The sequence below is a fragment of the Salvelinus fontinalis genome, chromosome 5 (genome assembly GCF_029448725.1).
Source record: "Salvelinus fontinalis isolate EN_2023a chromosome 5, ASM2944872v1, whole genome shotgun sequence".
Lineage (NCBI taxonomy): Eukaryota > Metazoa > Chordata > Actinopteri > Salmoniformes > Salmonidae > Salvelinus > Salvelinus fontinalis.
Genome location: NC_074669.1, coordinates 60,118,333 through 60,128,118, shown reverse-complemented (window position 1 = coordinate 60,128,118; position 9,786 = coordinate 60,118,333). Strand labels below are relative to the sequence as shown.

The 9,786-nt window shown below is 43.1% G+C and overlaps 1 protein-coding gene across 6 annotated transcripts in view; it reads left to right on the top strand.

Annotated features, from left to right (window-relative positions):
* Window positions 1–4,129: 4,129 nt before the first annotated feature.
* Window positions 4,130–9,786, top strand: part of npnta (nephronectin a) — a 56,881-nt gene continuing 51,224 nt past the window's right edge. For 2 of the 6 annotated variants that reach the window (XM_055924062.1, XM_055924061.1), the window contains exon 1: window positions 4,130–4,607. In XM_055924062.1, coding sequence (XP_055780037.1) covers window positions 4,537–4,607 — 71 coding nt within the window. In that variant the 5' untranslated portion in view covers window positions 4,130–4,536. The remainder of the gene's footprint in view (window positions 4,608–9,786) is intronic. The other 4 variants (XM_055924066.1, XM_055924065.1, XM_055924063.1 and 1 more) reach the window with 3 other exon arrangements.

Here is a 9,786-nt window from a genome sequence, read left to right as displayed (position 1 = left end):
GAGGCAGAACGTTCCTAGGCCGTCATTGAAAATAAGAATGTGTTCTTAATTGACTTGCCTAGTTAAATAAAGATTAAATAAAGGTGTAAAAAAATATATAAAAAAATCTGCAAATCGGTGCCCAAAAATACCGATTTCCGATTGTTATGAAAACTTGAAATCGGCCATTCCGATTAATCGGTCGACCTCTAATCCATACTGACCTGCCCCATTCACTGTTGCTCCAAGCAGAGGAAACTGTAGTTCTGAGATGCATCAAAAAGCATTAAGACTTCTGCCTGAAGCCCATACACGCAGCAGCGTACATGTTGGACCCCAAGTATGCTGGCAAGAGCATCCTGTCTGGTGCAGAGATCAACAAGTCCTATGGTGTCATCACTACTGTGTCTCGCCACCTTGGCCTGGATGAGGGCAAGGTTGTTGGCAGCCTGGCAAAGTACACTTCCAAGCAAGGGCTTTGGGATGGAGATGCAATATGGTGGTTGTGCCAACATATCTCATCAGCCACCTGGAGGAAGGGACTTTGTGGATCTGAGACTCTTTCACCTGTTGCCTCCATGATCTTTCAAATCCCACCAACATCAGCCGCCTCAGAGCGCAACTGGTCCTTGTTTGGGAACACACCCCAAAGCACGCAACAGGCTGACCAATACAAGGGTTGAAAATTGGTGGCCAACCAGGCAAATTTGAGGCTTTTTGAGCCTGACAACGAGCCATCCTCATCAAGGTTGGAAAGTGACAGTGAAGATGAGGCCTCAGAGTCTAATGTTCAAGAGGTGGACATTGAGGAGGTCCAGGGAGAAGACATGGAAGCCTGAGAGGAAGACAACCAAAGCTTTAGTTTCTAGTCTATCATTTTACAGATGTATGTTGAAAACATTTTTGGGAGATGCGATGGATCATTGGGGATCATTCAATATTCCCTTTCTTTTGTTGTTCAGTGAAATCATGCCGTGTGAAGAGTCAACTCATTTAACTAAAGTTCAATTCGTAACTAGATCGTTTTTTGGAAGGATTTAATCATTTGCAATTATGTCTACTGATGATAAGGTTTATATTTGTCTCCATATGATATGGTAAATATATCCAATGCAAAAAACATCTGCATTTAAATGGTATTAATATTTATTTTAATATATTTCTGTTAATTCCCATATATTGCCATTAATTCCCATATTCTTGTTTATTCCTACGGAAAGTCTCCACCTCTGAATATTCCCCAAAATGTGCAACCCTAAAAGTCCCACTAAACCCAAACCTGATGGGATGGCGTATCGCTGCAGAATGCTGGGGTAGCCATGCTGGTTAAGTGTGCCTTGAATTCTAAATAAATCACAGACAGTGTCACCAAGAAAGCAACCCACCCATAACACCACCTCCTCCATGCTTCACGGTGGGAAATACACATGCGGAGATCATCGGTTGTGGACTCCAGACCAAAGGACAAATTTCCATCAGTCTAATGTCCATTGCTCGTGTTTCTTGGCCCAAGCAAGCCTCTTCTTCTTATTGGTGTCCTTTAGTAGGGCGTTCTTTGCAGCAATACGACCATGTAGGCGTGATTCATGCATTCTCCTCTGAACAGTTGATGTTGAGATGTGTCTGTTACTTAAACTCTGTGAAGCATTTATTTTCTGAGGCTGGTAAATCTAATGAACTTATCCTCTGCAGCAGAAGTAACTCCGAGTCTTCCTTTCCTGTGGCGGTCCTCGTGAGTTTCATCATAGCGCTTGATGGTTTTTTGCGTCTGCATTTCATGTCTTAAGTAATGATCGACTGTTGTTTCTCTTTGCTTATTTGAGCTGTTCTTGCCATAATATGGACTTGGTATTTTACCAAATAGGGATATCTTCTGTATACCACCCCCACCTTGTCACAACACAACTAATTGGTTCAAACGTATTAGGAAAGATAGAAATTCCACAAATTAACTTTTAACAAGGCACACCTGTTAATTGAAATGCATTCCACGTGGCTACCTCATGAAGCTGGTTGAGAGAATGCCAAGAGTGTGCAAAGCTGTCATCAAAGCAAAGGGTGGATACTTAAAAGAATCTCAAATATAAAATATATTTTGATTTGTCTAACACTTTTTTGGTTACTACATGATTCCGTATGTCTTATTTTCATAGTTTTGATGTCTCCACTACTATTCTACAACGTAGAAAATGTATAAAAACCTGTTTTTCCTTTGTCATTATGGGTTATTGTGTATAGATTGATGAGGGAAAAAAACAAATACGTTTTAGAATAAGGCTGTAATGTAACAAAATGTGGAAAAAGTCTAGTGGTCTGAATTTTATCTGAATGCACTGTATATATTTAATTTTCTGTAATTATTACAGTGCCTATCTCATTCATATCTAATTATTGGAGATATACAAGTTGTTTTTGAAATAGGTCACTGTATCTATGGCCACCGCACGTCCTGTGCGTAATGGTCATATTGGCGGGTATTTCAAGTTTCCAACATATTTTTTACTGTTGCCTAAAAAAGGTTCTGGATAGAACCAAAAAGGGTTCTATGCTTGCTTCGTATATGGCACCCCTAAAGGTTCTATATATACTAAACAAAAATATCAATGCAATATGTAAAGGGTTGGTCCAATGTTTCATGAGCTGAAATAAATTATGCCAGAAATGTTCCATACACAAAGCCTATTTCTCTCAAATTTTGTGCACAATTTTGTTTACATCCCTGTTAGTGAGCATTTCTCCTTTGCCAAGATCCACCTGACAGGTGTGGCATATTACACAGGTTCACCTTGTGCTGGGGACAATAAAAGGCAACTCTAAAATGTGCAGTTTTGTCTCAACACAATGCCACAGATGTCTCAAGTTTTGAGGGAGCATGCAATGCTGACTGCAGCAATGTCCACCAGAGCTGTTGCCAGAGAATTAAATGTTCATTTCTCTACCATAAGCTGCCTCCAACCTCGTTTTAGAGAATTTGGCAGTATGTCCAACTTGCCTCACAACCGCAGACCACGTGTAACCATGCCAACCCAGGGACTCCACATCCGGCTTCTTCACCTGCGGGATCATCTGAGACCAGCCACCCGGACAGCTGATGAAACCGAGGAGTATTTCTGTCTGTAATAAAGCCCTTTCATGGGTAAAACTCATTCTGATTGGCTAGGCCTGGCTCCCCAGTGGGCTTCGCCCCTGCTCAGTCATGTGAAATCCATACATTAAGGCCTAATGAATTGATTTCAATTGACTGATATCCTTATATGAACTGTAACTCAGTAAAATCATTGAAATTGTTGCATGTTGCGTTTATAGTTTTGTTCAGTATAGAAACGAAATTGGTTCCATATAAAAGCCTATATGGAACACAAGGGTTCTATATGGAACCAATTTTGGTTCAGTGAAGAAGAACCCAATGGATTTCTGATCAAAAGACTACAAAAGGGTTCTACACAGAACCTTTTAGGGTTGCCATATATGAAGCAACCAATAGAACCCTTTTGGTTCTATCCAGAACCTTTTATTCTGAGTGTAGGTTTTAACTCAGCCCGATCATATATATATATATATATAATCCTTATGTAACTATATGTACCTCTGTGATTAATTATGATTGACTATGCGCAAAAGTGAATTGAACTGTCTTTTTTAAATACATTTATAATGTTGAGCCAAATATCTAGCCTGGGAGTTCAATTCAGGGTGTCACTGAAGGATGGGTGGATTTGCAGTGAAGTATTATCTGAGACCTTTTCAACGTTTATCCTCTAAAGCACAATCTGTTCATTTATGTGCAAATATTATGATACCTTTGGGTTCCCTCAGAAGTTAGTCCTAAAGTATGTTTTGTGCTGTAAATTATGTACAGGGTGTGTAGGCAGGAGGCTAGAACTCCTTATTACTGGGTGGGCGATGGTACTGCGTGTCTGAGCAGGCTATGCAATTAATTAAGCCATCCAAAGTATGCACAGCCAGTGCGTGAGTGCAACCTATATCACACATGGAAAGGCTCCCTTGTGAAAGAGATCTTGGTCTCACTGGGACTCCCAAATTAATTAATAAATGGACCGTCGCCAATTTGCAATTTTTTTAAAAATCTATGGATTTCCAGCCTACCTCTGCGTAAAGTGGCACAGCACTATACCACGACAAATGACTAGCATCAGTGTATTCACAACAGTCATCGACGAGTAGTGCGCGCTCCGACTGCGCTGAAGCGTTTTCATTGGGTAGCAGCCCAGTGAACTTGTGCGGAGAGATAGAGAGACCGAGAGAGAAGGAACCTGCGGGGCCCATTTAACACCAGTAGAGTGCACTCCGCTCCACACGCGCTGGGTCACTTCTCGAGGAAGCAACGGGCTGGTTTCTCCGAAACATTTTAAAGGATCGGTGTCCGTTTGAAGGACAACAGCGAATCTCCTCTCATGCCAGTGCGTGTTTAACGTTGGGAGGGAGCACATCTCCGCTGTTTCGTTTCGTTTTAACAATTGAACACTGCAGTGTACAGTCCGACGTTTCACTTGGATTTTAGGAGTGCAAGCGCGGTGTGCGCTCATTCCCCTAACCATGGAATTATGGATAAAGTTGATGGTGTTGTACGGTTTCTGTTTAGGGGCAAGTGCTGAGAATGACGGCAGGTAAGTGCACACATCTACACATCTTGTTCAAAAGACTACATTTTTGTGTACATTTTTTTCTCTCCATTCTATCAATTATGTTGTTTTTAGAAGTGTTCAAATTGCGTTGTGGAATGTGGAGAAGGTGTTGCTCTCGTAAACTCTGAGCGAGTTTCAACAGAGGGTTAATGTGACCACGGAGATGCTATTAATTCCTAATGCTATGAACGCGACTTCCACATAGTGAGCGTATGAGTTTGCAATGCATAGACTGAAACGTTGCTGATGTGCTGAAATGATTCGGGCTGTAGTCGCACTCGACGTACAGTGGAAGGAATAGACCTATACCAGTATAATCTATTTTCTTCTCCCTTATTTTCATAAAAAATAACATCATTCTTTATCTCGAATGAATGGTGTACTTTTTTATGTATAAAAAAAAGAACATTAATAAATGTTTGTAATGTTTTTGCTGTTGCTTTTTGTTTGGCATTTTTTATGCGGATTTACTAGGTCTATGTTAGTACGTAGGCCGAATACCACAGAGTTTCTTCACCATTTTTGGTAATACACAGTGTTTCTGTGTTTAGGCCTACATTTACCAAACCCGAGTAGCCAGCAGTCTACTTTCTTGGTCAAAGTCAGTTGCTTGGATTTCCCTCTCAATGAGCTGATAACATGGTGACAGCACCTACCTTGCCGGGTGGTTCATGTCCAAACACGAATCCGGTGAAGTATTTGGAAAGGAGAAAAGTGCCCAATCTAAAGAATGTTCCTGAGATTGAGATCTACATCTACTTTATCTGGTGCAGCTGTCATTTTTTCTCTCTCTCCATAAAATGAATGTTATACAGCTCTTAATAAGCAGTAAAAAAAACATCATACTCAAGAATTCCATTTTAGGTCATTGTATATAAAATGACCTATATACTTTTTTCTACCTATATACACAGTAAGCCCTCTGGTATTCCAAATATGTATTCCTTCAGGATACCTTTTCAAGATTGTTTATTAATAAGGCAGGTTCACTTTCACTGGACTGGCTCCAATGCACTTGCCTTGCAGTATTCATCATCATAAAGGCTGTTTCCTTTGGGAGAGTGATACAGTAGACTGAGGAACTGAAGGCTAGGTTGCATCCTATATGGCACCCTAGTCCCTGTGGAGTTCCCAATGGGCCCTGGTCGAATGTAGTGCATTATATAGGGAATAGTATGGCATTTCGGGTTGGATCCTCAATCTGAGTGCTGGTGCATTGAAGACACTCTTTATTCTGTATCTCCATAGGATAGAGCTTCAGGTCTCACACTATAATTGGATTAGACTCTGTACAAATAGCAATAGAGTGAGACAAATAGAGTTGGAGAGTATTTCTAAGACATGATATTACTGCAATAGTGAACGCAGTCAAGCATTTTAATTTGGTTTTGCACCCCCATTTATTATTGTCAGACAGACTGAGCCCTAAGCACAATCCATACCTCACTGATATCTTACACAAATAAGGTTTCAGAGACAATAGAATATTTCTTAGGGATTGATAGGGCTGAACTTTCCTACCTGTCTGTCGTTAAACACGGGTTGGGGCGTGTGTGTGTGTGTGTGTGTGTGAAGGTGAGAGTGTGTGAGTGATTGTATGTGTTGTCACAGTGTCTAATGTTAGGTAATGTTAGTGTGTTGTGACAGGGCCACGGTCCCAGTCTGGTGAGTTGTGCTGATATATGCCCTTCCCTGCCCAACCCGTAATGATAATTTACATTAAACAAGCAGCATACGTAATTAGCGTCACACTCTGATGGAGCGCGGCTAGTCACGCGGGTCATTATTGGCCTATTTCCCCGGTTATAAACCTGGCCTGCTGACTTCAATCTAAATTCATAGGGAGAGGGTCCCGTGAGAACGCTGTGGAGGAAAGTCATTTATTATCTGAACTAGCTGTTTGGAGGAGAGAGCTAATGGGTTAAACTAGCAACTGAGGGGCCGTCACCGCTCACTGGCCAGCCACAGCAAGGTCCTTTTGTCCTAGAGGTAAATTGGCTCAAAACAGGCCTGATTAATTACAGATTAACTGTACCTGTAATTCCTTGTTGAGGGGTTTTCATTACTCATCAACATTGTTGTCAGTAATGTGTAGTCCGAGGATGAAAAATGTCGCTAGGCTAATCTTGTTGTGATGTGGTCTATAAGTGATTCTGAATTGTAATCAGGAAATGGGCTAGCTGAGGTAAGGTCACAACACTTTGCCTCGATGAAAGACTACACATTAGATAACTTTTTAAGGACTAGTTCACTTTTTTTAAAGCCACAATCCTGAGTTTGTATGTCAGACCATTAATCAGCCCATTGAACAGCTTGGATGAGATATCTTATCCTAGTTGGGGAAAAAATCCAGATTCTCCCTTTAAATAGCCACTACTCATGGAGGCTATCGCTCTATGATGATGTCGCTACATTGCTTTGCTCCAGACACAGCCAATACATTCCAATCCTCCTCTCTCCAAGTTACTGCTCCAAACCATGTCCTCACTCTCCTTCCAAACATCCCTAGTATATTCTAACTACATTAGACCTTCAAAAATAGACCGACATTATGTTAGCCTCCAGGGTTGATGTTAAAATACTTGAGTGTATACAGAGAAAGCAAGCCATTTTCCTGGAAATTGGTCAAAGTAATTCAGCAGGACTAGTGAAAAAAGCTACTTGTCAACCGGTGCTTATAGAAGTGTGTGGTACTAGTCGTTTTCAGAATAAAAGCGAGCCACTTTCATGAACATTTATGAAGCGATGCTCTCTTTAACATGAGTGTGCTACTTGTCCTCAGGTATTTAGATTAAATGTGCATGCAAAGGTTATGTGTGTGTGTGTGTGTGTGTGTGTGTGTGTGTGTGTGTGTGTGTGTGTGTGTGTGTGTGTGTGTGTGTGTGTGTGTGTGTGTGTGTGTGTGTGTGTGTCACTGTCAAGCAACATTGCAGCCATAGATGGATTGTTATTATTACTCTCATCATTCTGAGGGACACTTTTAAGACGCGGATTATTATCATGCAATATAATTATGTCTCTTAGTGCCATTTAAGTGTCGGGTGCTGCTATATGAGCAATATGTCATCCTATTCATTGTCAAACAGCAGAGATTGGCCTATCTCACACACACAGACACACACAGACACACACAGACACAGACAGACACAGACAGACAGACAGACAGACAGACAGACAGACAGACAGACAGACAGACAGACAGACAGACAGACAGACAGACAGACAGACAGACAGACAGACAGACGCTAGATGATGGACTGACATGGATACTTTGCCCCAGCGTCTGTTGTGAAGACCCTGCCTAGTGGTTTGTTTTCCTGACAAGGCACCAAAGGAATGTCAAACGTGATAATTCTGTGCTTCAGTTCCTTCACAGCTTACTGCAATGAAGTATTATTCATACACAGATGGTCAGACATAGACATGGATCAAAAGTATAAAGACATACATCTATCTGATCTGCCGTCAACGCAATTATTCTACAATGCACCGTGTTCAGAATGATTACAGTAATAACACAATAGGAATTTTACATGGAGAATTTGATGGGACATCACTCCAACATACCGTAGTGTATAACTGACCTAGTCATAATTCAGTTCTACTTTGATAAATCGTGTTATAACAGCACGGTTGTGTGCATGATTCTGCCGTGTTCCAACAGCCGAGAGCTATGCTCAGTTTTATGACAGATGGAGGGAGAGAAAGAGATGGAGGGAGAGAAAGAGATGGAGGGAGAGAAAGAGATGGAGGGAGAGAGTGGTAGAGATGGAGGGAGAGAGATGGAGGGAGAGAATGGTAGAGAAAGAGATGGAGGGAGAGAGTGGTATAGATGGAGGGAGAGACTGGTATAGATGGAGGGAGAGAGTGGTAGAGGTGGTGGGAGAGAGGGAAAGAGATGGAGGGAGAGACTGGTATAGATGGAGGGAGAGAGTGGTAGAGATGGAGGGAGAGAGTGGTATAGATGGAGGGAGAGAGTGGTAGAGATGGAGGGAGAGAGTGGTATAGATGGAGGGAGAGAGTGGTAGAGATGGAGGGAGAGAGTGGTATAGATGGAGGGAGAGAGTGGTAGAGATGGAGGGAGAGAGTGGTAGAGATGGAGGGAGAGAGTGGTAGAGATGGAGGGAGAGAGTGGTATAGATGGAGGGAGAGAGTGGTATAGATGGAGGGAGAGAGTGGTAGAGATGGAGGGAGAGAGTGGTAGAGGTGGTGGGAGAGAGTGGTATAGATGGAGGGAGAGAGTGGTAGAGATGGAGGGAGAGAGTGGTATAGATGGAGGGAGAGAGTGGTAGAGATGGAGGGAGAGAGTGGTAGAGATGGAGGGAGAGAGTGGTAGAGATGGAGGGAGAGAGTGGGAGAGATGGAGGGAGAGAGTGGGAGAGATGGAGGGAGAGAGTGGTAGAGATGGAGGGAGAGAGTGGTATAGATGGAGGGAGAGAGTGGTAGAGATGGAGGGAGAGAGTGGTAGAGGTGGTGGGAGAGAGTGGTAGAGGTGGTGGGAGAGAGTGGTAGAGATGGAGGGAGAGAGTGGGAGAGATGGAGGGAGAGAGTGGTAGAGATGGAGGGAGAGAGTGGTATAGATGGAGGGAGAGAGTGGTAGAGATGGAGGGAGAGAGTGGTAGAGGTGGTGGGAGAGAGTGGTAGAGATGGAGGGAGAGAGTGGGAGAGATGGAGGGAGAGAGTGGTAGAGATGGAGGGAGAGAGTGGTATAGATGGAGGGAGAGAGTGGTATAGATGGAGGGAGAGAGTGGTAGAGATGGAGGGAGAGAGTGGTAGAGATGGAGGGAGAGAGTGGGAGAGATGGAGGGAGAGAGTGGTAGAGGTGGTGGGAGAGAGTGGTATAGATGGAGGGAGAGAGTGGTAGAGGTGGTGGGAGAGAGTGGTATAGATGGAGGGAGAGAGTGGTAGAGATGGAGGGAGAGAGTGGTATAGATGGAGGGAGAGAGTGGTAGAGATGGAGGGAGAGAGTGGTAGAGATGGAGGGAGAGAGTGGTAGAGGTGGTGGGAGAGAGTGGTATAGATGGAGGGAGAGAGTGGTAGAGGTGGTGGGAGAGAGTGGTAGAGATGGTGGGAGAGATGGAGGGAGAGAGTGGTAGAGATGGAGGGAGAGAGTGGTAGAGATGGTGGGAGAGATGGAGGGAGAGAGTGGTAGAGATGGAGG